The sequence below is a fragment of the Rattus norvegicus genome, chromosome 17 (genome assembly GCF_021556685.1).
Source record: "Rattus norvegicus strain SHRSP/BbbUtx chromosome 17, alternate assembly SHRSP_T2T, whole genome shotgun sequence".
Classification (NCBI taxonomy): Eukaryota; Metazoa; Chordata; class Mammalia; order Rodentia; family Muridae; genus Rattus; species Rattus norvegicus.
Window position 1 is genome coordinate 88774446 of NC_141550.1, and position 26236 is coordinate 88800681.

A 26236-nucleotide genomic window follows, 5' to 3' on the forward strand; every position below is an offset into this window, starting at 1 on the left:
GGGTAGGCTGGGGAGGGAACCCGTTGGTGGCAGAGTCATGGCGCGTCTGCTGCGAGCGCTGCGGGGTCTGCCTTGGCTGGAGGCGCCTGGGCGAGCTCGGGGTTGCGCGGGATCGGGACGCGGGGACACAGGTAGGTCCTCAGTAGTCGTCGCATCGTGGCTTTTGATTTCACAGCCCTGGCTGACCCGGTGAGGCCCTGAGAGCCTAGTACCCGCGGCCCGCTGCCCTTTGCTGCCGCAACTGTCGAGCCGAGCACCGCGGTCGGTAAACTTGGTGTGCTGGGGGAGCACTGTTGCCGGAGAGGGTCGAATTCTCTCCCATGCTTGCACACAGTTCGTTTATATGTTACATTTTAGTACACAAAATCTTGAGTGTCAGGAGCCATGGTGGTGTCAGGGACCCAGTGGCGGTCAACAGCCGTACCTCGTGCGCCCTCTTCTGGGCGGAAGTTAGTCCTATGCCCTGTACACCTCTTTCCCGAGGACTGCAAGCTGCCTTCTGCCCTGTGGGAGCAGCTCCTGTCTAATGTGACTTGCCCACTGCAGCCTCGTGGGTGCTGCTGCAACACTATCTTGGTTTTGTGTGAATCTAGGGCCTGAGACGTGAGGGAGAATTATTCTTGTGTTCCAACAGGTCGTTGTTAGCGAGTGGCTAAGAGACAGAATGGAGTGGGATGGTAAGTGCTTTGAACCGTCATTTGTGAATCAGGATACTTCTTTGAGGAGTCTCAGGTGTAATGCTGTGTGATTTTGTGCCTGCCCCTGTGGTTTGGCACTGAGCAGCTGCTCTCCTGACCAACCCGGGTTTTTGTTTTTGTTTTTGTTTTATCTTATGCTGCTGACAGGTTCCAATTCTTTTGGAAGTCTTTTTTAGGCCCTTGTTAGTTTAAAATTTTATTGTTCAATAAACAAATGTCCTGAGAATATGGAGGGTTAACTGATCCAATACCATTTCCGGTTAGGGATGTCTCCTCCTTTGGTGTCTCCGCCAGACCCTGCTGCAAGCCTGCTGGGCTGGAACTGTGCTGATCCTTGCAACTTACTGATTTTAGTGGAAACTTCATGGAACTTGGTGCTTTCAGAAGCGGCCTGATGAATAACGCCGGGAGCTGAGAGTCCTCAGCCAAATTAAATCCGGCCAGACACCAGTACATAGCCAGAGCTGTGTAACTTGCCAGACAGCCCCTCCTGGGAGTTTATTCTACGGAAATAATTCAAAAGAAGAACAAAGCTTAGTCGCAAGGTCCTTCTTAACAGCATTAATCTCAGGATGGGAAACTGGCCACAACCCAATCAGTTAAGGAATGCTTAAATAAAGCGTGAAGGTCCAGGTCAACAAGCAGCATCCATTAAGAAGGAGAAGCAGGGGCCGAGAAACGGCACAGTGGTTAGGAGCACTGGATGTTCCTCTAGAGGACTCTGGTTCAATTCCCAGCATGGCAGCTCATAGCTCACTCTAGTTCCAGGGGATCCGTGGCACCAGACATGCATATGGAGCCCAGATATATGATGCAGGTAAAATACTCATACGAGTAAAGCTAATACATCTTTAGAGGAAAAAGGAGAATGAGAAGCAGGTGATGGTTCTGTGGTGAAGTTCTTGGTTGCCAGTAGGCATGAGTCCCAAACCCAGCTCCCGAACAGTCCCTTACTGGCTTTGATGTGTGAGCACAGGGCATCCGTAACAAATACTAAGCAGGGGGCACAAACGACATGTCTTTCTCACCGTGTGAGAGACTGGGACATCAAAGATCAAGGAGTTAGCATTGGTTTCTAATAGCGACCCGCCATCTGGGTCCCCTGTCCTGTGTGTGTCCATATGGGCTTTCTACAGTACGAGTGCACTGGGGACAGAAATCACAGGGGCTGCTCTATTCCTCTCCTTTCTCCTGACCCCGCCTTTGTCTCTCTTGACCCCGCCTTTCTCTCTCCTGACCCCGCCCCTCTCTCCTGACCCCGCCTCTCCTTCATGACCCCGCCCCTCTCTCTCCTGACCCCGCCTCTGGTATTGGAGATAAAGCTTAGAACCCAGCATACACTGGGCAATCACGCTACTACAGAGTTCTGGTTTTTCAGTATCTTGACTAAGAAGCTAATTAAGGGAGCTGACATGATGGCTCAGCAGTTAAGGGCAAGTTCTGTTCTTGCAGAGGACCCGAGTTCAGGTCTAGTCACCCACATCAGGGGGCTCACATCCATTTGTAACTCCAGTTTCAGGGAAGCTAATGCCTCTTCTGGCCTTCCCCGTTAGCGACACACAGAGCATATATTCCCAAGGGCACGCGCACATCACCATCCATAACAAACAAACAAAAGTAAATGCATTGAAAAGAAGCTAGTCTGATAGTAAGAACCCTACTCTAGTGACCTAACCTACTTTGAAGACGAGGACACATGTAATGTAAAGTAACAGGGTGGAGAATGAGAAGCCACGTTGGTGTTAATTTAAAAAGAGGACAGACAAACAGCCACATGCTGATGTGTGCTTGTAATCCCAGCCAGGGTCTCAAGGCCAACTCGAGCTATGCAGTGAGTTCCAGGCCCACCTCGACTGCACAGGGAGGCTTCCAAAAACAAGACACAAACAAGCAGAATCAGCTACTCTAATTTAAGATAAAGCAGATGTCAGAGTGGAGTTGTCAGTGATAAAAAGAGAATTGTAGTACTTCATAGAGATAAAGAGGCCCGTTCTTCAAGAAGCTATGACAGCCTTTAATGTGCATGCACTTAACAGCAGAGTGTCAAACTGTGATGTGAGAGGAGTGCAGGGAGAAAGTCTCCATGATGGTGGAGACTTAACATCCTCTGTCAGAAGTGGAGAGATCGACAGGCAGACAGGCAGCAACGGCTAGGAATTGAATTCAACAGCACCACCAACCCACCAGGTATAACTGGCATTTATGGATGGTTCCACTGAGGGAGAAGGGGAATGAGAATGGACAAGAAAAGGCAGAGGGACATGCCAATGTTAGGACAGGGCAAACAGGGACATGTTTGTGAGGAGCTCCAAGGTTGTGGTTCAGAGCTACTGGGACATCATAGAATGTACCAGTTGAAAGTGGTGACTGTGACCGAGGCATGGATGGTTTTTGGAAGTCACGTTTTGGAAGTCAAATTAGAAGTGGTTCAATAAGAGAAAGGCACATGAGGAGTCCTGTGCTGCACACAAGCCCAGATCTGGGCTGGGATGAGGGGGATGTGTGCAGTCCTCTGGGTAGAGTTCACATGGACATGAATGCAGGCTTCCAGACTGTGATTGTAAACGGAGGTGAACAGCCCACCTATCTATAATGGAGGGCAACCAAGGTTTGGGAGCCTGCACCAGGGGCTGGGATTTGGAGAGATTAAGGTGATAAAATCTCCAAGACTTCGATTTGAAGACAAAAGGAATCCTAGGACAGACTTGCCTTCCCCCCCCTCCCCCCAGGCCTGTTTAGTAATCATTTGAGTCTGTCTTCTCTTATTTGTAAGTTGAAGAGCTGACCGATTATAGACTCCTTTCACTGTTAGACAATAAAACACTTATTATCTGAACTAGGCTTTTGTTCCGGTTGGGTTTTATTTGTTTGTTTTGCTATTACCATTGTTAACTTGACACAAGCTGGAGTTATTTGAGAAGAGGAACCTTAATTGAAAAACCACCACTTGCCCCCAGCAGGCAAATCCAGGAGATCATTTTTTTTTTCTTGATTGACAATTGTTGGGAAAGGGGCCAGCCCTGCTGTAGGTCATGGGATCCCTGGGCAGGTGGTCCTGGGGTGTGTAAGAAAGCACATGGAGTGAGCAGGCTGTGAGGGGCCAGCCTGGGAGCAGCCCTTCCCTACCATGTCTGCTCCCGGTTCTGCACTGAATTCCTGTCCTGACCTCCCTCAGTCACGGACTGTGAGCTGTGTGAGCCGTGAACCCCTTCACTCTCAAGCTATCAGTCACGGTGTTTTATTACTGCAATAGAAACCCTAAGTAAGGCAGCTTTCTGCCCACCTTCCCTAAGTAGAACCTTCTCCCGGATGATTTGGACACATGCGTCTGTATAAATATAAGACAGGCCAGATGGGAGTAGCACACGCCTTTAATCCCAGCACTCTGGAGGCAGAGCAAGAGGATTTCTGTGAGCTCAAGGCCAGCCTGGTCTACAGAGCAAGTTCCAGGACAGCCAGGACTGTGTAAAGAAACCCTGTTTCAAATAATAATAATAATAATAATAATAATAATAATAATAATAATAGTAATATAGAAGTCACGAGGAGCAGGAGGAAGGGGAACAAAATATGTTTTGTTATAAGAAATTGTGAAGCACAGTAATATTGGATTCAGGACTGGCAGGAGGTCGAGCCTGCCTAGGCCGATTAGTGGGTATGAGGCAGCCTGAACTTAAGACCTTATCTCAGAGCAAACAGATGAGCAGACAAATAATGGATATGGTAGATCGCAGATTCACTTTGGGGTTGTATACAATATGGGTCTATCTCTGTGCAAGAGAATTTTTAATAGAGAGCGTCTTCCTCAAAGACCATCTCTATCCAGTCCACTCACTGCTCCCGGCTGGTCCTGATGGAAACTAGTTTCGGAACTGGCCTGTGGCCCATCTGTACCACCCCTAGTTACACACCTAAGGGATCGAAAGTCCGACCTCAGAGATATTTGCACATTCACGTTTATTGCTGCACTATTCAAACAGCTAAAAGCGGAGTGGACGAGACACACAGCAGGTGGATGAGTAAGGAAACCGCAGCACTGCTGTGGAGTTCGAGACCGCCGGAAAAAGACTTCGTGCAGATAATAATTAACTGACTCTGTGAAAACTGCGAGCAGGGCCACAGTCTCTAACCCACATCAGAGCCGCACAGCCCAAAGGTGGGGGAAAGGAACCTTTGGCTTTTAAAGGCCAAAAACCACAAGAAGTCCTGTAATATCTGCAAAAGCAAGTTAGAAAAGCTAAAGCCAGGAGTCAGTCATGTCCTAACAAGCAGACGGTCACAGTGGCACAGTTTTCAGGGGTAGGGGGTCAAGGAATTGGGGTTGTCAGGAATTTATCTTTTTAGGAACACAGAAACAGAGGGCTGTTGGGTACTAAGATGGATGCCTATCATAAAATGGAGTTTCTTAGCCAACACACACACACACACACACACACACACACACACACCACACATACAAACACACAAACACACCACACACACACTCACATACACTCACACACACACCACACATACAAACACACACACATCACACACACACACACTCACATACACTCACACACACACCACACATGCACACTCACACACACAAACACACACACACACCACACATACAAACACACATACACTCACACACACACAGACACACACGCAGAAGCACACACACACACATACACAGAGGATGGATTTTATTCAACACTAAGAAAATGAAATCATGTTATTTGCAGACAATCAATGGGACATGGAATCATTATTATAACCAGAAAGACAGATGCCTCACATTTTCTCTAGTATGCAGAGCCTCTATTTTAAATTATATTTTTTAATATATTTGTGTGTGGGGGTTGGGATACAGGTCATAAATGTAGAAGAACGATGTAGAGCTGAGGGCAGGTCTCAGAGGAAAGGCGGGGGAGGGATAACAGGATATGTGCGCCAGCAGAGGTGGGAAGTGGAGAGAAGGGCAGGGGATTGTGGGAAGGAAAAGAGAGCAGAGGAGTAACAGAAACACGTGTGTGGAAATACCTAATGAAACCTTTACACGCTGTTTCTTAAGGTGACTTTTTTAAATTGCAGAAGAGAAACTGAGGCACAACAGCTTTTTTGAAGTCACGTGACTAAGCAGATCCCAGAAGGGATCTAAAGCTAAGGCCCATGTGCAAAGGGATATGCTATATGACGAAAGTTAAACCAGTAAGGACTTGACATTTTTTTAAAGCAGAAAGGGGGGGGTCCATTTTCAGCTGGGCAGTGGTAATGCACACCTTTATCCCAGTACTACGGAGGTCCAGGCAGGATCTCTGAGTTTGAGGCCAGCCTGGTCTACAGAGAGAGTTGAGAAACCCTGTCTGGAAACAAAACAAAACAAACCGAACAACAGTAAGAATCCATTTTCATTGGGAGGTGGCTGGGGAGAGTTTGTTTGGTAGTATTATTTGAGCCACTTCTGGGGATTTGCGCCCCACGAGGACCAGAGAGAGCACCCCGGCTCTCTACTTATTACCGATTTCTTGCTAAGGAAATGGGAAAGGCATGCCGCGACTGGGCTTCCTGCTCCCTATGAGGAACGCAGGCATGGGGGGAGGGAAGGGTCTGGGGTTATTCCTCCGGATGATAAAATGGGGCAAAACAAAATGGGGGAGGAACAACTCTTTCTCTTAATAAAAAAAGTCCCCCATTTAACGACGCAGGGTCTCTTATCAAGTCCAAGCTCTCTCTAAGCAAGGCAGACTGGCAGAAGAAACTGACCCCTGAGCAATTCTACGTCACCAGAGAGAAAGGAACTGAAGCGGTAAGCGGACCAGTTTCTCAGAAGATGCTCCGGGGAAGGGGAGGTCGGAGTTCAGGTGCCTACAAACCGTAACATGTGCACCGTGAGAGTCTGGTGGCCCACCAGCAGTCTCTGTACGGGGCCATCAGTTTCCATCCACCTGTAGAAACCAGCATCCTGCTCCGTCCTTCAGAACCGCACATGTTCTCCAAGCTCCACCCCTACCTCTGCTGACAAGGCCAACACTTTCTCTGCCTCTATCTACTCCTCAGTTGCCCTGCTTTCTCTCCCTTCCCAAAGGAGTCTTTTGAGACAGTGGACCAGGCTATTCCTCAGAACAAACTCACTCAGAAGTTTACTGGAGCTCTTAAAGAAAATGCACAGTGTTTGACTATTAACCGGGTCCTCCCAGCAGTGCTCCCTACCTTCACTCCATCCTCAGGTACAGCCATGTTTCCTCTGGTTCCCTGCAGATGGCCATACTGTCCTCTCACAAGCAATGGCTTCGTTTCCTTCCCTTTAGGACCCTGTATCTTGGGTTTCTTTCCCTCAGCCATTTGGCCTAATAATTAATTCAGACCATTCTTTCAGCTTTTAAGATTTACTAATATGTATGTATGTATGTATGTATGTATGTATGTATGTATGTATGTGTGTTAATGTGTATATATGTAAATATGTGTGTGTTGCATGTATGTGTGTGTTCTCAGAGTCCTGAAACGGCATGGAATCCCCTGGAGTTGGAGTTATAGACAATCGTAAACCATCACCAGTATGGGTTCTGGGAACCAAACTTGAGTCCTCTAGAAGAAAAAGCGGGGGGCTGGAGAGATGGCTCAGCGGTTAAGAGCACTGGCTGCTCTTCCAGAGGTCCCGAGTTCAATTCCCAGCAACCACATGGTGGCTCACAACATCTGTAATGGGATCCGATGCCCTCTTCTGGTGTCTGAGGAGAGTGACAATGAACTGTCATATAAAAAATAAAAAATCTTTAAAAAAAGAAGAGCGAATGCTCTTAACAGCTGTGCTGCATTTCCAGCCCCAATCCCACCCCCCATCATATTTTTAACTCAACCCAAATTACTTTCCCCAGGAGTACTTCTCTTAACCCTAGCCTGGGTTGTGTCTTCCTGTGTTTTTCCCCATAGCAGTGCTCTCCCCCCACCCCTGAGTGTTGTTCACTGGGACTTCCTGTAGTTCCTGACTGTGGTAGGCATTCAAAACAGAGGTGTTGCTGGATGTTGCATGCCAGAACCAGAAACACGCAACCGCCCTGGACAGTCAGAGCTTCTGCTCACTCCCCTGGGCGACAGCATTATGCTGGACCCCAGGCATGAACGCAGTCACTGCAGTTTTCCTGTTGGGCTGTTCCTGTGAGCCGCTTTCTCCTTTGAAGTAGATCCTGTGAACAGGCCCCAGTGTAATGGTTCTTCAGTCTTGTGTGACCAATGTATTTGCCTATTGGCACCCATGCACAGTACACCATGGTCACAGGCTTGGTTTCTCTGATGCCACAACCACCAGACAGGTTGGCAGTTCCCCCACAGATCCCCGTGAAGGTTTTTTGAAGTTATGGGTTTGTCCAACTTCCTGTGGGCAAGTGGGGAGTGGTGGTGAGACTTCCTCATTGCTGTCGACAGCACACGGGGACCACATAGGAAGCCCTGAGCAGTTGGGTGTATGTGACCTCAGACTATTCTGAGGCGAGCCTAACTTTCAGGTAACCAGCCAGTTCGGGTTTGGTGTGTACAGGGAGCCTGGAGACGGTGTCCCAGATGTTTAGGAGAAAGAATCTGAGGGCTCCTGAAGCAGATGGCAGCGCCGAATCCTTTGCGCCTGGCCCTTCTTACAAAATGATCATCCGTTGTTTTAACTGATGTTGTCAATCCCTTCTAGCTGCTCCATTTCACATTTAACTTTTTAGAACTATGCAGAGCTGTAAGAGGCAGTCCGCTTCATTAGTCTGAGGGGAGAGACACTTCAAAAGTCTCCTGATTGGTCACTCCTAATTAAAACTCAGTTACACGTGAGGTTTCTTGGTTGCATTCTAAATCAGGCAGGAGTGGCATGTTGGCTGTGCTTGCAGCCAGCGAAAGAATTTTCACTCTGGCTGAGTAAGAATCAAGAGTCAGGTGTCAACAGAAGGGGACTTTCTTGGCTCCTTCTCTGAATCTGGTCCTCTGGCTTTGAGTTCCAGGAGGAGGGCCAGCTTTCTTGCCCTGTGGCTTCTCATTGAGGCTACAGTAGACACCAAGAGCCCAGAAAGCAGGATAGAGAAATCCAGTCAGGACTAGCATCCCCTGCATGAGACAGCCACATGTGCCTGCCTTCCTGGCAGCTACAGCCTTACCAAACTCTAGTGATCTTCTCTTCCCTTTTCCCAGAGGCCTCATTGTGTCCTCCCGGCCAGCCACAGCGCAGTGGCTTCTCTCCTTTCGTTGGTTTCCATCTGCCCTGACCCTTCCTCTTGAAATAGTCTTGTGTGAGATTTCCCGCTGCCATCCTCTTCCGAGCTTGTTCTCTGCCTCCGGTGTGTGATAACAAACAGGATCAAAGAAGAGGGAACTGCTGCTGGTCCAGACAGACCTGAAGTCTCAGGGTGATCTTGAAGTTCATTCCGCCTCTGACCCTGCTCCCTGCTCCCCTGTGCAGGCAGTCACTTCAATTACGCCTTCTGAGTCATCTTTCAACCCCTCCCTCCCTCCCTCCTCCCTCCTTCTTCCCTCCCTCCTTCCTCCCTCCTCCTTCTCTTCTTTTTTACTTTCCAACTGGAGCAGTCGCATCACCTAGGCCGGAATGAATGACTGACTTCTCCATAACCTCCCCTTCTCTCTTGACAATGACATTTCTTTGCCCTTCCAGTCATTTTTTCATTTCTTATTGTGTATGGTTTTGTTTCCCCTTCCTCCCCCTCTCTTCCCTCTTTCTCCACTCCCCCCCACCCCCTGTGCTGGGAGTAAGCACAACCACTCCAAGCATGAGCACAGTGAGTGGACAAGTCTGCAGTGTCCTCCTCCAGCCCCTCGTTCAGCAGACCACACACACATTCTTTACCCTGGGCCACTCACTGCCGAGCATGAGCTGGCCTCTCCCGCCTCCCCAGTGTCATTATTGGAATGTCCTCCCTGTCTGAAACACACCGTTTCTCCGTCTGCTCAGTTCTCACCCATTCTTCCCAGCTCAGCTCAGTAGTGACTGGCATTTTTCTACAATCAGCATCTATGAGCTATGCACGTTAGTAAGGAAAGGGTAGAAATAATGGTGCCTCCCTTCTTAGGCACTGTCTGCACAGTCTTCATGGCTGCTGCTTCCCAGGGACGGTCCTGTGTTCATCTCTCACGTCTGTCATCACCAAGTATGATGTCTTCTCAGTTTCTTGTCACCAGGGCAGATCAACAACTTTGGCTTTAATTTGGGGCAGGTGCCTAACTTTTGAGTCAGTTTTTGCCTCCCGTAACATGAGTACCCAAGCCCAGCACTGATTTCTATGTTATCAGTAAATCCGAGGATGCACAGATGAACGAGGGCAGCTCAGGTTGTTCCTAATCTGCTCAGTTCTTACCCATTCCTCCCAGCTCAGCTCAGTAGTGATTGGCCACATCAGAGAATGGATGAGGAGACATTAGATGTCAGGCTGGTGGCAGCAGAAAACCATTGTGATAGGACATAGGTTAAGGAATTGTCCTGTTCATTCGGATTATGTGTTTTACTTCTTGGTATAGCAACTCCCCAAGTCTTACAGGAATGAAGTTATACTTTGCATCTGTAGGCCGCCTGGTTTCTGTGGACAGGGATTTCTAATCAGCCTTCACGACGGGGACACCACATTGTTCCTGTCAGGAGTCGCCGTGAAGGAACAGCTCACCAGACACATTCAGACGTTTGTGGCTAAATGTGCTATCAGCTTATTTATGTATTCACTTGTTTTTTAAACAGTCTGGATATGTATGTCAGCTGGTTTTGAACTCATGATCCTACTGTGTCAGCCTTATCAGTGCTATGATTACAGCCACGTGCCAGACTGTAAGTTTAGGGCTTTTGAAGAGAGAAAGCATTCAAGTGTGCCCATCTAGTAGACTTAGCAAGTGGATTTAAATATGTTCCCTCTAGGAAGCTTTTTTTAAAATGCAGTTATTACTATGAAGAGTTTTGTTTGAGTTGGGTAAATCTGGAGAGACAGAAAAGCTTATTCCCTGATAACTCAGGCAGCAATTTCTGCCTTGAGTGCTCTGGCCTGCGTGGTTGGGTAATGCTTGCCTCTCTAACGTGGCTTTTAGAATTAGCTCATTTTTAATTTTGTTAACGAAAGTTTTAAAAGATTATTTGTGTGTGTATGTGCATGTGTGTGCCTGCATGGGTTTATGTGTGTCATGGGTGCAGGTTCCTAAGAAAGCCAGAAGAGGGCGTCAGAGACAGCCTGCACCCTTTCACCATTTTAATTCTCCTCCTACCCCTCTCGGCAGTTGGAAACGCACAGTCTTTAAGCTCCTGTGGGAGGTGATTTCATCTACTAGTGACCTACCACTGGGGCCCCGGCTCATCATTCAACGCTGATTGACTCTACATGGTGTTGGCATGGCACAACCCCAAAGCCATCGAATGATGCGTTTGATGTGTCTGTGTTTTTTCTCCTCTTCTCTTTCTTTCCCTCACCCTCTCCGACCCCTACCCCGACCCCTATCGGATCAATCTCAGGGTCTAGGCATACAAGGGAAGAACCCTACCACTGAGCTGCATTGCCAGCCTTTTACACTCCACTGTTAATTAGAGTTCAAAGTGTCTTAGACATGCGTTTAGACTCCTGTTGTTTTAGCTCTTTTGAAATGAGAGGGTGAAGTCTTCCAGGACAACAGAGGATGGGACCGGAGCTCACGCTTTCTCACCGACTTTGATGTTCTTGGATGAAGGGTGGTACATAAATACAAAGCATTATTAGTGTCACAATTTGAATATTTGGTGTGATAAAGGCCAGGCTGCTTCCTTACCTGACCAGTTTTTCTCCATTGACAACTTGCACTTTGTCAAATTAGTATAATTCCTTCATTGGGGCTTCATTGTTTGTTTTCAGATGCTTATTTATTTCTGTGTCCTGGTGGGGATTGAACCTAAGGCCTCACACATGCTAGGTGAACTCTTTAGCACTGAGCCAGCCACACCTCAGCCTCACAGTTGGGTTTAGACTTACTCTATCAACCCCCCTCGCCCCCAGGGTGATGATGCTTCTTCCTTGTTTACTTTCAGCCTTTCAGTGGAATGTATTTGAAAAACAAGGAGACAGGGATGTACCATTGCGTGTGCTGTGATAGCCCACTCTTCAGGTAAGGTGAAGAATACAAAGAGATCTTAGATAAATACTGTTGAACTTTTCTTATTCTCGGTGCTGAAGATTGAACTCAAGGACCTCCTGTCTGCTACCTCGAAGGTCCCCTAGCCCTCGGGGGACCATTAATTGCTTTTGTCCTCTGTTATTACTGCTGGAAGGAGAACTGTTCTGGGAGGATATTTATCTGTCTTGCTTTTTCTCTGACATTGAATGCAGCTGACAAGGCTTCTCAGCTTATGTTTTTGCTTTATGTATCTCTGAGAGAGAGCAAACAAATTCTGATGGGAACTTCATGATAAAGCCATTAGAATTTTTTAGAGGAAAAAGTATTTAAAGAAATCAAAACCCTAATAGTATTTGCTTGGCCATATGATTAAAACTATACCTCTCCCAGGGAAAATGGGTTTATAATTTAATTTAGCAAAGCAGACTTTTATGAGGCTGGATGCCCCACAGTGCTTGACAGAAGTGAATACCGTGCCCTCTTCTATGTAGCTAAAAGTAAATTTAATTGTCCCTTGATTTCAAAGCCTCTTTTAAGTCAATCAGCATCTAAAATCTTTCAACAAAGGCTTTTTTTGTTTAGATATGCAGGAAATAGTCTTTAAAAAGTAGATTCAAGGAAGAAGAAAGGAAAACATCTTTGAAGTCTTGTTTTTCAGAACTTCAAAGATGTTTTCCTTTCTTTTGCATCAACCTTAAATTGGTTTAGAATAAAATATAAATCAAGCCAGCTCTGCGAATCTTCCATTAGGCAGAGCCTCCTGTGTCCTTTGGGCTTTCAGCAGCCTGGCTTTTTGGCCAGCCGGCTGCTAATGTGGGCTGTGTTAGGAGGACAGGCATGAGAAGGATCAATTTCCCTTCATGCTCAGGAGGCCAGGCTGTGGCCCAGGCACATCCAAGATGGCAAGAAACTCTCTGGAAGAGCCCACTGCCAGCCACTGCCAGCCCAGGAGTGCCAAGGAAGACCAGAATGAAGTTAGTGAATGAAGTCAGTTCTTATATAGTAGTGTTGGAAGAACATCTGATTTCCCCTGCTACATCACAGCTGTGGATACAGACTTCTGTAATCTTCAGTGTGTGTGTGTGTGTGTGTGTGTGTGCGCGCACTTGACATGCATATGTGTGCATTTGTGAGTCTGTGTGTGTACAGGAGCACATAGAAACCAGAGATGCCCATGCAGCTGAAGTTACAGGCTATTGTGAGCTGTCTGATAAGGGGTGCATGCCCTCTACAAGAGCATTATGTGCCCATAACCACTGAGCCATCCCTGCACCTCTGAAATCAAGAGCTGTGAGGCCTTTTGTCCACCTGACAGCAGTCATTTCTCCAGCAGATGCAGGCTGGAGGTCTCCGCCATTTTGGTCCAGTACTGATCTTGTCTACTTGGTGACAGAGGCAGATCCCCCAGGCGGACAGCTCAGTCCCCATGTCCTATACTCGACTTCTGATGCTAAGCATGCTCTCCTGGTTGTGACCTGTGCTTCTGACCAATCAGCTCTTTAATTGGGCTTCCTACATTCTCCTCTATTCCCCGTTTCTCTCTGAGTAGTACACGGTGCTCAGGGAAGCACTTATATTTGCCAGTGTTATGGAAGGTATTACTATTACTGAACGATACAGTTGAAGAGAAAAAGGGAACCGGTTCCAAGGAAGAATATAGGGTTCCATGGCATCTCTGGGAAAATTCTCTAGAAACTCCAGGAGTTCAGTTACCCAGAAACTCAACAGACCCTGCCCTTTGGGGTCTTATGGAGGCTTCATTCCAAAATCATGACCGTGAGCTTTCAGCTTCCTTCCCTGAATGTTGAGGTGGGGCTGAAAGTCCTAACATTCTAATCCCACTTTGGTTACGAGGCCCCATCCTGCATCTAACGAGAGGGCTGCCATCCTTCAGTTAAGGTATTGTACTGGAAAGCGATCCTGTCCTGTTAAAGATCATAAGAATTTTAGGAGTTCTGTGATGGCAGAAAGAACAAAACACAGGGTTGACAGAATGGCAGCAGTAAAATGTGAGACTTGGGTTTCAGTCAGTTGTTTCTTCACCGTCATTTCTGTCATGACATTAGGATAAGGAGCTTGCTTTCGACTGGAAGACGCTGGAATAGTGAAAGACTACATCCTTACTATTTAGCCCCTGGCAGGGGTCCTGTTCCTCCATGTGGAATATGAGAAATTATCCTTGTAAGAACGCATTCCTATTGTCTATTCTTCAAGGTTCTGTTGACTCAGGGTTGGTGTCCTGGTTCCTGTGCATTTCCAGAAGAGGTCTTCCTGCTGCCCAATGGTTCCTCTCACCTCACCACACAGGCCTAGTCATAGTATCAAAAATTACGGAAGCAGAGAGAGCAGAGTGAAGGGGTCTGGGCAGCGCGGGCTTGCTGTGGTGAAGGACACACTCTTCCTCTATAGAAGAGCTCCATAGAATCTTCAGGTTACGGGCAGCTGTTGGGCATCCAGAGTACAGTCAGTGTGGCTGAGAGGCTGGACTTGTTATGATTACAGTTTTAGTTTAAGCCAAGGGTCCACACGCAGCCAGTGGCTTCTTCACTAAAACAATGCTAGTTCAAATTAAGAAATTTATGTGACTGTTTGGTTTCTGAGTCACAGTGAAATAGCCCAGATCCATAGGCAATCCAGTCAATAGTCTGAAATCCTGTTAACCAAGTGGTTAGCTCACTGAACTGGCAGTTAGTTCAGGAGCCTTCATTACTGTCTTGCCGGCCATTTTAGTTTTCAGTGTAAGGTTTCCCCTTCCTGTCTTCCTTTCTTTTTTCTTTCTCTTCCTTTTTAAAGAACTTTTTGCATTTTTGTTCCATTTCCTTGCTGATGAAGAAATTAAAGATACATCCATCTAACTTGCTTGTACTATAATAAGAATAAACCCATCTAGCTTCCTGTTACTATACTGAGCCCAGGAGCTAGTTAATTATTTTGGCTCACAGCCTTGGATGTCTCACTTTTTATCATGGTAGTGAGTGGTAAAGCAGAACTCCAACCACGTGGCTGGGGGCAAAACAAAAAAAGAGGAAGAGGAAAAAGCCAGACTCCCTCAGTCCCCTGTAGGCCCACTGGCTTGAACACTGTGCACTGAGATCCATCTTTTACTAGTTCCTTTCTTGACAGCAGCACCAAGCCTTTAACACATGGGCGTTAGAGGGGGCATTTAAGACCAAATCAAACAAATCACTATAGTCATTTCCATGCTAGAACGCACTCTTCTTTTTTTTTTTTTTTTTCTTTTTTTCCGGAGCTGGGGACCGAACCCAGGGCCTTGCACTTGCTAGGCAAGCGCTCTACCACTGAGCTAAATCCCCAACCCCCTAGAACGCACTCTTCTTAAAGAACGTTCATTTCTAAGAGTGCGGTGAAGGCCGTCTGGGTGTCTGTATGTGTTCCATTGTTGGGTAACTTTGGGTAAGTTTCTTAACGTCTCTCTGCCTCGATTTTCCCATTCACCTGTAAAATGAGGATACAATGCACCCAGTTTACAGGACTGATGCGAGGATGAACTGAGTTATGACTCAGTAAATATTAACACAACAGAACGAGGCATAACGCCTACTAAATACTTAGGGCTTACTAACAATGGTGCATTCTTAGAGCTAACCCCTTACCATTTAAGAGGCTAGGGCTAGGAGTATATTCTTGTTTTCTCACTCATATTACCTCTTCATTTCTAGTCTCAAGCTTCTTTTGTAGGAAGTAGGGGTGCACAAATGCCATCCCTGCAAACGTTTGCCTAGAGTCAGAACAAAGTGTAAAGTGTGCCAACAAAAACCAACCCTTAGAGAAATTTCAGGAACCCTGGCTTCTCCAGGGGCCCACTGTGGTCTGGTGGTCATGTGGTGCACGCTTTGGGAAGTGCTCACCCCTACTGTGTGCTGACTTAGGTTCCTTAGGGCCAGGATTTCTCCATGAAGCCTTCCTGAGAACATGGACTGCGTTTAGCTTTGTTTCCCCTTCTAAGTCACTGTGTCAGCACATAGTTCAGCACGTGGGTGCTTCCTACTGGCCCAAACATTTTATTCAGTGAAGGAGATAAAGCTGATAGGCTGAGCACCTGGCCAGTTAATTTTATCTCTGTTTAACCTGTTTGCTTGGTTAGTTCTTTTACTGTTGGTTTGACACAACCAAGAGCCACCCGGGAAGGAGTTTTAATCGCCTAGATCCGATTGGCCTGAGGACACATCGTGGAAACTGTCTCGGCTGATGATTGATGTGGGAGGGCCCAGCCCACTCTGGTCCTGGGTCGAGTGAGAATGGAGGGTGAGCACAGGCAGAGAGACGTTGCCATGAGCGACATCTCTTACTCTGTGGTCCTGGTTCTGACTTCCTTCAGGGATGGATCGTGACCTGGGAGTTATAAGATGAAACAAACCCTTTTACTCCCTCTGGTGCTTTTGGTCAGAGACTTATCCCAACAACGGAAAAGCCAGGTGGAGCACTGTGTCCCTCAGGAAGACAAGTTGAAGCCTTCACGTGCAGGAGCTGTGACCTGAGGTGGAAAGGGGGTCACCGCAGAAGGAATTTCTTACAGTCGGGTCACATGGAAAGTGGGTGCTCCTTTAATCCAGTACAACTGGTGTTCTAATAAGAGGAAGGCAAAGAGGACCGAAGAGGAGACTGCCACATGAGATGGACATGAAGACTGGAACAATGCCGAGGGTTGCCAGCCACTTCCAGAAGCTGGGCAGAGGAACAGAACACTCCCTAGGGTCTTCTAGGGGACACGCCATGCTGAGATCTTGATTTTGGACTTTCAGCCTTCAGAACCGAAAAAAAGCATCCCACCACTTTGTTGTCATATGCTAGCACCACCCTAGGCAGCTAAAGATGTGCTCAAAACATGCTCTTTGACCCGTTAATCCGGGGCATCTTCTCTGCCCTGACCAGATCCAGCAATGTCAATGGCCCCTGAACACTTCAGTGAGGAAACCCCATGGCTATGTATAGAAGTCGGGGTTCTTCAAACTTGTCTTTTCTAGAAAATATTTTTTTAATTTTATATTTTAAAATTTCTTATATATGTATTTGCATGAGCACCTGAGAACAGTACTCAGAGAGACCAGGAGAGTGTGCCGAACCTCCTAGAGTTCCAGCAAGTTTTGAGCCTTTCGGTGCAGGTGCTCTGAGAGACACGTATGTTGTGTATTGAAACGTGTCCTGTGCGCCGGGTTCAGTCTGACACAAGCAGTCACCTGTGATGGGGAGCTGTGTGTGTCCATGTAATAAATGTAGAAACTGATGTTAGAGTCCGTAAGAAAGTGGCTCAACATCCTCATGTCAATTCTCTTTGTGTTGCTGAGTCCAGAATGCCAGATAACAGTTTTTTATTGAGAAGTTTATTTTGGGCCAGGCCTCAGGGGGCTGAGAAGTCTGAGGAGATGGAGCCACCCAAGCCCTTTTGGGTTCGAGTGAGGGCTTGGTCAGTGAGAAGGCCAAAGGGTGAGCGAACACAGTGGAAATAAAACACAACAGTAGCCTTTCGTTTTACCAACCAGCTCTTGCGTTAGCTGACGTTCTCTAGCCCTGTGAGAAAGAACGTTAGTGTTCCTTCTTAGGCCCCAGCCACCTCTCGGCACTGTCATGTAACCATGAACTTTCCACTTGAACTGAAACTGTGTTCGGACACCAGGAGTCACCCTTTTAGTAAGTGCTAGCACTGAGCTCCAGTGCCACGGGAACCAGAAGTGCAGCAGGGAAGGGCTTCAGGGCTAAGGCACTGCCTGCCAGACTGTTGGCTGTGTGCGCCCTCACTTCCACAGACCTTTCCATGTCTCTCTGTAGTGAGGTCCTGAGGCCTTGCAAGGTTAGATGGTTTACCCAGGATCCCACTGCTATCAGCCTTACACGAGGCTACGCTTTATTACCCAGGTGTCCGTAAGCCACACAGACCTTGCTTTTCAGTGTCTTTACCATCTGGTGTCAGCTTCCCAAATCCCAGCCATAGGGCCCTGGGCAGACAGGGTCAGACTCTAGAAGGTACACCTGTCCAGGTTCCTCCACAAGCCCCCTTTGAGAGCCTGGTCCCCAGCCATGTCTGACAGAGCTCCCCTTGTCCCTCTCCTGCGTCTGCTCTGCTGCAGTGAGTGGTGTCTCTTTATGGAGTGCTCCCCCACTAGTCTGAGTGAGGGTCAGCAAGCCAACACTTTCCAGCTTGAGGAGCTCCCCTACAGATCCAGCTCCAGGATCGTCTTGTTAACCCGAGACTCTGGTGATCCTGGATTGCCCCCTGCCTTCTCCACCTTTCTTCTTTCCTCCCTCAAGCTGTTTCTGGAAGGGTTTATCAAATCGTGTCGATGCCGGGCAGGTGACCAGGAAGCTGAGGCAGGAGGATCTAGAGTTAAGAGTTGCCAGACTGGGTTACACAGTGAGACCTTACCTAAAGAAAAGGCATTCCAAGATTATGTATTTTATGGCCGTGTCTTCTTAAAATAGTAGCATTTGGGAGCCTGATGCTTATTTGTTTTTTTCTACATTGTGCCCTGATGTCCTGCATGTCCTAAGTAACAAGGTAATGTTATTTAAAAGCCCGTGTATCCTTGTTCAGAAATGAATGTGAGTGCTTCTACAGTTCCATTTAGAATTGTCATTGATTACCGCTGCTTCTGCTGTTGTTTGTGGGGACCGTGGGGTATCCAGAAACGAGGGGGAAATAAACATGGAAGAACAAACCCAGAAACAAGTGGGAAAAAGGAAGGAACAAGGCTCAGAGCGTATGGTCCAGAATGGCTTCAGCTTGGGAGGAGTGAGCCATTCGATCTGCTAATCAATTAAATATGTATCGAGTTCGCCTTCAATGTACACGGTCGGTCTTAGATGATGTATCCCGGGCTTATATTACTCGGTAAAAATCTCTAAGTTTCTGCCAATTCCATCAGTAAAGGTTTATAGCTTCCCATAAAGCCCTTAATGACTTTTTATTAGCCTTAGATTCATTTGACAGTTTGGAAAAAGAGGCTTCATTGCATTCATAATTCTCTATCAAAATTCCTTTAATGGCTAGTAGTTCATATAATGTTGGGGATCGGAGGAGGATAAGAGGTGCTTGGAATACGGAAGTAGTCAGGTGAATCGTCCTCCCACCCCACCCCCAGTGCACACCAGTCAGGCGTCCCCGAGCTAAGCTACAACAGCAAACCTCAGGTGAAACCAATACAAACATGCTTCCAGCTGGGCGCAGGGTTGTTCGAATTCCACACACACCTCTTATTGGCAATAATAACAAAAATCAAAAAGACTGACAGCATGTACCGTGTCTCAGGCACCGTTCTAAACATACCACGTACGAAAACACCTCCGGGATTCTGCCTAGCGACCTTGTGAGCCCACCACACCATGAACTGATGGCGTCAGAGGATCCGTAACACCGTAAGGACACAGATGTAATGGGGCATAGCTTCCACCAAAACCTTTTGGAGGTCAAGCTACCACTGCAGAGATTTCTCACCCTCACAAAGCAGCCCTGAGGCTTCCTGGGGTATTTCTAGAGGAGGGAGCAGACGCCAAAGCTTGAAGCGTCCTGCTTGCTAAGCAGACAGATCCTCTGCCACTTCTCTTCACCCCACTCCAACCCCCTCTTCATTCCACAGTTTAGTTAGAGCAGTCTGGAGGCAGAGTGAAGGGGAGAGACGCAGATCAGGGCTTGCTTTGATGTTTTTGAAACAGACAATAAATACATTTGGAAAATTATGAAATAAAGCAATTCTTCTCACAAAACCAGGTTCAATTCAATATAACAAAGATGTCTGTTAATATATAAAAAAAGTATTACCTTTTGTTGTTGTGTTCTTTCTTTCTTTCTCTCTTTCTTTCTTTCTTTCTTTCTTTCTTTCTTTCTTTCTTTCTTTCTTTCTTTCTGTCTTTTCTTTTTTTTCTTTGGCAGAGTTTCTCTGTGTATCCTTGGCTATCCTGGAACTTACTTCGTAGGCCAGGGTAGCCTGGAACTCATAAAGTCCTGCCTCTCTCTGCTTCCCGAGTGCTGGGTTAAGGGTGTGTAAATCTCTACCCAGAAAGAATTTATTACTTTTAAAAGTCCATATAAAGCAAGCGTGGTGGTGTGAGCTTGTAGTCCCGGCACTTGAAAAGCTGAGGCAGGGGGATTATGAGCTCAAGGCCATCTTGGGCTATGCAATGAAACTGTCTCAAAAAAAGAGTACTATGATACTTACCTATTCTAAAATTCCAAGTGTTTCTAAACTTGCTAAATATTAGTATTTATAACCCACACTGAGGAGTCTGGGGACCCTTGATAGTTTGGGGCACAGAAGAGTCCTGAGACCAAAATGTTTGAAATCCCGTCCTGTGGCCCTTGTTCTGAGAAGCTGTGTGCTTAGCCGGGCTAGGAATTTGATTCTTTACCACTCATTCCCTGTCTGCTTGGTTTAAGGCAGGGCTTAATTTCAAACCATTTCTTTCTTAGGTAGAGAGGACCATCTCTACACTGTCTGAAATGCTATTTTCCCAACGTCATTCACAGACCCTTTTCTGTGGAGTTCTAAGATTACTGAGTCTTTCTTTTGGGATGATGCTGGGAATCAAACCCAGGACCTTGCATGTGCCAGCCTCTGCCACTGAGCTGCAACCTGCTCCTGAGGGTGAGGAGCTCTGGGAGCCGGTGTCCTCTCCTCACCGCCTTGGCCCATTCCGTCAATTAGCATCCTTCGTCCCCGGGGAGACCATCCCGAGCATCAGGCTTTATCCAGTGATAGTGAGAGTACCAGGCTTATTAACTAATGACAATAATCATGAGTGCTTGCGAGCACCTCCCTCGTGCTGTGCCGAGCTAAGCTTCCCATCAGACTCCACGGAGGAGTCTCCTTGACTCCTCAAAGTCTCCCCGCAAGGCAGGCGCTACTGTCCCCAGTGAGGAAGCCACATCCTCAGGAGGCTCAGTGGCTTCTCTACCGTCGTAACTCTCCCCCCCCCCCCCCCCCGGAGCTGGGGACCGAACCCAGGGCCTTGAGCTCTCTAGGCAAGTGCTCTACCGCTGAGCTAAATCCCCAACCCCCCGGTCGTAACTCTTTTTTTTTTTTTGTTTTTTTTTTTTTTTTTTTTTTTTTTTTTTTATTAACTTGAGTATTTCTTATATACATTTCGAGTGTTATTCCCTTTCCCGGTTTCCGGGCAAACATCCCCCTCCCCCCTCCCCTTCCTTATGGGTGTTCCCCTCCCAACCCTCCCACCATTGCCGCCCTCCCCCCATAGTCTAGTTCACGGGGGGTTCAGTCTTAGCAGGACCCAGGGCTTCCCCTTCCACTGGTGCTCTTACTAGGATATTCATTGCTACCTATGGAGTCAGAGTCCAGGGTCAGTCCATGTATAGTCTTTAGGTAGTGGCTTAGTCCCTGGAAGCTCTGGTTGCTTGGCATTGTTGTACTTTTGGGGTCTCGAGCCCCTTCAAGCTCTTCCAGTTCTTTCTCTGATTCCTTCAATAGGGGACCTATTCTCAGTTCAGTGGTTTGCTGCTGGCATTCGCCTCTGTATTTGCTGTATTCTGGCTGTGTCTCTCAGGAGCGATCTACATCCGGCTCCTGTCGGTCTGCACTTCTTTGCTTCATCCATCTAGTCCAATTGGGTGGCTGTATATGTATGGGCCAAATGTGGGACAGGCTCTGAATGGGTGTTCCTTCAGTCTCTGTTTTAATCTTTGCCTCTCCCTTCCCTGCCAAGGGTATTCTTTTTCCTCATTTAAAGAAGGAGTGAAGCATTCACATTTTGATCATCCGTCTTGAGTTTCGTTTGTTCTAGGGATCTAGGGTAATTCAAGCATTTGGGCTAATAGCCACTTATCAATGAGTGCATACCATGTATGTCTTTCTGTGATTGGGTTAGTTCACTCAGGATGATATTTTCCAGTTCCAACCATTTGCCTACGAATTTCATAAACTCGTTGTATTTGATAGCTGAGTAGTATTCCATTGTGTAGATGTACCACATTTTCTGTATCCATTCCTCTGTTGAAGGGCATCTGGGTTCTTTCCATTTTCTGGCTATTATAAATAAGGCTGCGATGAACATAGTGGAGCACGTGTCTCTTTTATATGTTGAGGCATCTTTTGGGTATATGGATTGGCAGGATTAATATAGTAAAAATGGCCATTTTACCAAAAGCAATCTACAGATTCAATGCAATCCCCATCAAAATACCAATCCAATTCTTCAAAGAGTTAGACAGAACAATTTGCAAATTCATCTGGAATAACAAAAAACCCAGGATAGCTAAAGCTATCCTCAACAATAAAAGGACTTCAGGGGGAATCACTATCCCTGAACTCAAGCAGTATTACAGAGCAATAGTGATAAAAACTGCATGGTATTGGTACAGAGACAGACAGATAGACCAATGGAATAGAATTGAAGACCCAGAAATGAACCCACACACCTATGGTCACTTGATTTTTGACAAAGGAGCCAAAACCATCCAATGGAAAAAAGATAGCATTTTCAGCAAATGGTGCTGGTTCAACTGGAGGGCAACATGTAGAAGAATGCAGATCGATCCATGCTTATCACCCTGTACAAAGCTTAAGTCGAAGTGGATCAAGGACCTCCACATCAAACCAGACACACTCAAACTAATAGAAAAAAAACTAGGGATGCATCTGGAACACATGGGCACTGGAAAAAATTTCCTGAACAAAACACCAATGGCTTATGCTCTAAGATCAAGAATTGACAAATGGGATCTCATAAAACTGCAAAGCTTCTGTAAGGCAAAGGACACTGTGGTTAGGACAAAACGGCAACCAACAGATTGGGAAAAGATCTTTACCAACCCTACAACAGATAGAGGCCTTATATCCAAAATATACAAAGAACTCAAGAAGTTAGACCGCAGGGAAACAAATAACCCTATTAAAAATGGGGTTCAGAGCTAAACAAAGAATTCACAGCTGAGGAATGCCGAATGGCTGAGAAACACCTAAAGAAATGTTCAACATCTTTAGTCATAAGGGAAATGCAAATCAAAACAACCCTGAGATTTCACCTCACACCAGTGCGATTGGCTAAGATCAAAAACTCAGGTGACAGCAGATGCTGGCGAGGATGTGGAGAAAGAGGAACACTCCTCCATTGTTGGTGGGATTGCAGACTGGTAAAACCATTCTGGAAATCAGTCTGGAGGTTCCTCAGAAAATTGGACATTGAACTGCCTGAGGATCCAGCTATACCTCTCTTGGGCATATACCCGGTCGTAACTCTTAAGTGGCATGTGGAACGCTCATTCTCCAGGACAGACAGCTGTGTTCCGATGATGGAAATCTCCATCGCTACAAACTGTTCCTCCGTCAGATCTTATGCCTACGTGCCTCCATCACGTAGACCCCGCGCCAAACGCTCACTCTTCTTCCTTCTCGATCTCTTCCTTTCTGCCTCTGGAGTGTGTGGATTGTATCTGTGGTTCCTCACATGCAAATGAGTTCACATAGCCTCAGTCTTTCTGGTTCTTTTAGGTCAGATATATAGAGAGAAGCCATTAGCATTCAAAGAACAATACTTCATTTCACTATGGCCAGACAATGTCCTGAGCAGCGAAGGGGCAGCAGGAATAATTCTCTGGAACCGACTATTCACGAAGCCCAGCTTGGGATCTGTCATAAGGAGTGGGAGTTGGGTCTTGCTCGAAAAAAGAGGGATGGGATCTAAGAAACTGCTGTTATGCCCACACCGTGTGTTGTGGCTTTGGGTCTGCTGTGTTTCTAACACTGTGGGTCTGCACTGACTCCTGCAGTTCTGAGAAGAAGTACTGTTCTGGCACCGGTTGGCCTTCGTTTTCTGAGGCTCACGGCACCAAAGGCTCAGATGAAAGTCACACAGGGATCCTGAGGCGCCTGGACACTTCCTTAGGATGTCCTCGCATGGAGGTGGTCTGCAAACAGGTGATGTGTTTTGTTTGTCTTCGTTTTCTCTGAAAGGAAAGGAGCTGTCCTTTCCTCAGTGCCTCTCTTGCATGGTATACCTCATCATCAAAATGCACCGGACTCGAGCCCACACCGGTAGTGATCTCTCTCTCCCTTCCCACCTGGCACTGGAGATCAAGGTGTGGCCTCTCTTCAGCCCCGCCCTGCTTGGCAGCATGCCACCAACAAGCAGAGAAGTCAGCATCTTTCTCCTTCTGGGAGCCTGGGGAGGGGAGTTTAGATCCAGACAGGACTTGGCTTTGTGTTTTATTATTGTTGTCGTTACTATTACTAACACTATTACTACTGCTATTACTATTACTACTGCTATTACTATTACTACTGCTATTACTATTACTAATACTAGTACTAATACTGGTACTATTACTATTACTAATACTATTGCTATTGTTATTACTAATACTAGTACTATTACTATTACTAATACTAATATTATTACTAATACTATTACTAATATTACTACTAATGCTATTGCTATTATTACTATTACTATTACTAATACTATTATTACTATTACTAATACTATTACTATTACTAATACTATTACTATTAATTACTATTACTATTACTAATATTACTATTAATTACTATTACTATTATTTGTGTGTGTGCACATGCATGAGTGTGCTTGCACACACAGACACCACTGTACCTATGAGGAGGTCAGAGGACAGCTCTCGGGAAGTCAGTTTTCTCCTTCCACCATGGCTTCTGGAGATTAACTTGGATTGCCAGGCTTGTGGCCTGGCTGCTTTTCATCTATTTGACCATCTTACCAGCCCTCAGAAACTCGGTCTCTTACCATGGTGCTCACATTTCCTGATGCATGGGGTTTATCAGATGGCAGAGGCCAGCAAACAAAAAGGGCTGTTTTGTCTGCAGGAAAGGAAAGTGATTGTTGGGTGCTCACCCCGATGGTATTAATCCTTACCCTCCTTGGGTTCATTTGTCTTCGTGATGGCTCCTTATTCTTGTCCCCATTTGACAGATGAGCAAGTCAAAGCCTCAGTTTAATCATTTGCCCTCATGCTCCCTGGGGCAGTAGGACTGTGCACTATCACAGCTCTCTGTGTATATCCATTTGTCCATTTTGAACCAAATTCTAATGCAAAAGACCGTGCTTTCCAGTTGCCAGGCTCTGGGGTGTGGCGGACCCTGTGGGGCTGTTTTCCTGGAGAGTGACAAAGGTGTTGTCTCTGCCCTGCAGTGTGAAGCTCACCTTGGCCATGTGTTTCCTGATGGACCCGATCCCACTGGACAAAGGTTTTGCATCAACAGCGTGGCCCTGAAGTTCAAACCAAGCAAGCCCTGACTGTCTGCAGGGGGCCTGTGCTTTGCCCCTGCTTGTGGAGCCACGGTTCTGTAATTCTGTTGAATCCCTTGCTTTAGTTGCTGAAAGTTTAGGTGAAGGTTGTTCCTGGCCAACAGGGGAGTCAGAGCTTCTTAGTCACCTGACTTCCACTTGGGCTGTGGGATTTCAACTGGCTGCCCAGACTCTGGGTGAGACCACAGGGTGGGACCCAGGCAGGATTTCCACGGGTTCATGGGCTGATGAGGGTTCCCAAAGCTCCTGAAGGGAACCTGAGTTGGCCATCTCGGTTCATTCCTTCATGGGCGTATACAGATGAGGGCCCAAGGGGGAGAGAAAGGAACAGATGGGCTGGACCAGATGAGAGATCCCAGTGTTGGAGAGGAGGATGGGAGTGGCCGAGCATGGGAACACATTCAGGGATGGATGAGTCTGTGGTTTCTTATCCAAAACTCCACTGACTCAACCTTAAAACTCACAAGTGGGATCCATGCGGACTGAGTCAATCTGAGTGACTGTGAATAATGAATGCTCTCCCTCAACTCTTTGTCACAACACTAAACTTCAAAATACTCAAATAAAATATTGAGGTCAATGTTTACTTTTTGCCTCAGTCTGTTAATTTGCTCTTTAGGAACATGACACTAAATGACAAGGGGAAAAAAATACAATTGGACACACTGGGTCAATAACCTTATCAATGATTTGCAAATTGGGAATCTTGAATTATTTGTTAGTAAAAAATACTTAAATAGGTTTTTTTGGTGTGTGTGTGTGTGTGTGTGTGTGTGGTTGGAAACTTAGTTACCTCATTTTCTTCTTGCAGATACATTATCTTCTTGTTATACATTATTTAACATTTTACGTACTATCTAACCTAATGCAAATTATGGCTACTTTTGGCTTCTAAAAGATTGGAGAAATGGCTCAACAGTTAAGAGCACTGATTGTTCTTCTAGAGGTCCTGAGTTCAATTCCCAGCAACTACAAGGTGACTCACAACTATCTGTAATGAGTTCTGTTGCCCTCTTCTGGTGTGTCTGAAGACAGCTACAGTGTAGTCATGTACATTTAAACAACAACAACAAAAGCGAAAACCAAAGCAAAACAAAAGAATGCTAGTTTAGACTGCAGATTCTAAAAGAATGACAACCCAGAACACTAACAGCGGGGAGCATGGCGGCGGGGAGCATGGCCGCCCACAGACA

General features: G+C 46.6%; 1 protein-coding gene across 3 annotated transcripts; it reads left to right on the forward strand.

Moving 5' to 3' along the window:
- Positions 1-25629, forward strand: Msrb2 (methionine sulfoxide reductase B2). Of its 3 annotated transcripts, NM_001429285.1 has the most exons (6): positions 1-131; positions 635-677; positions 6389-6489; positions 11710-11786; positions 23530-23677; positions 24927-25629. In NM_001429285.1, exons 2-6 carry the CDS (start codon positions 665-667, stop codon positions 25029-25031), a joined length of 444 nt encoding a protein of 147 aa, NP_001416214.1. In that variant the 5' UTR covers positions 1-131; positions 635-664; the 3' UTR covers positions 25032-25629. The 3 variants fall into 3 exon arrangements, with proteins under 3 accessions (NP_001416214.1, NP_001026830.1, NP_001416213.1); NM_001031660.2 differs by lacking the exon at positions 635-677; NM_001429284.1 differs by lacking the exons at positions 635-677; positions 6389-6489.
- The last annotated feature ends 607 nt before the right edge of the window (positions 25630-26236 follow it).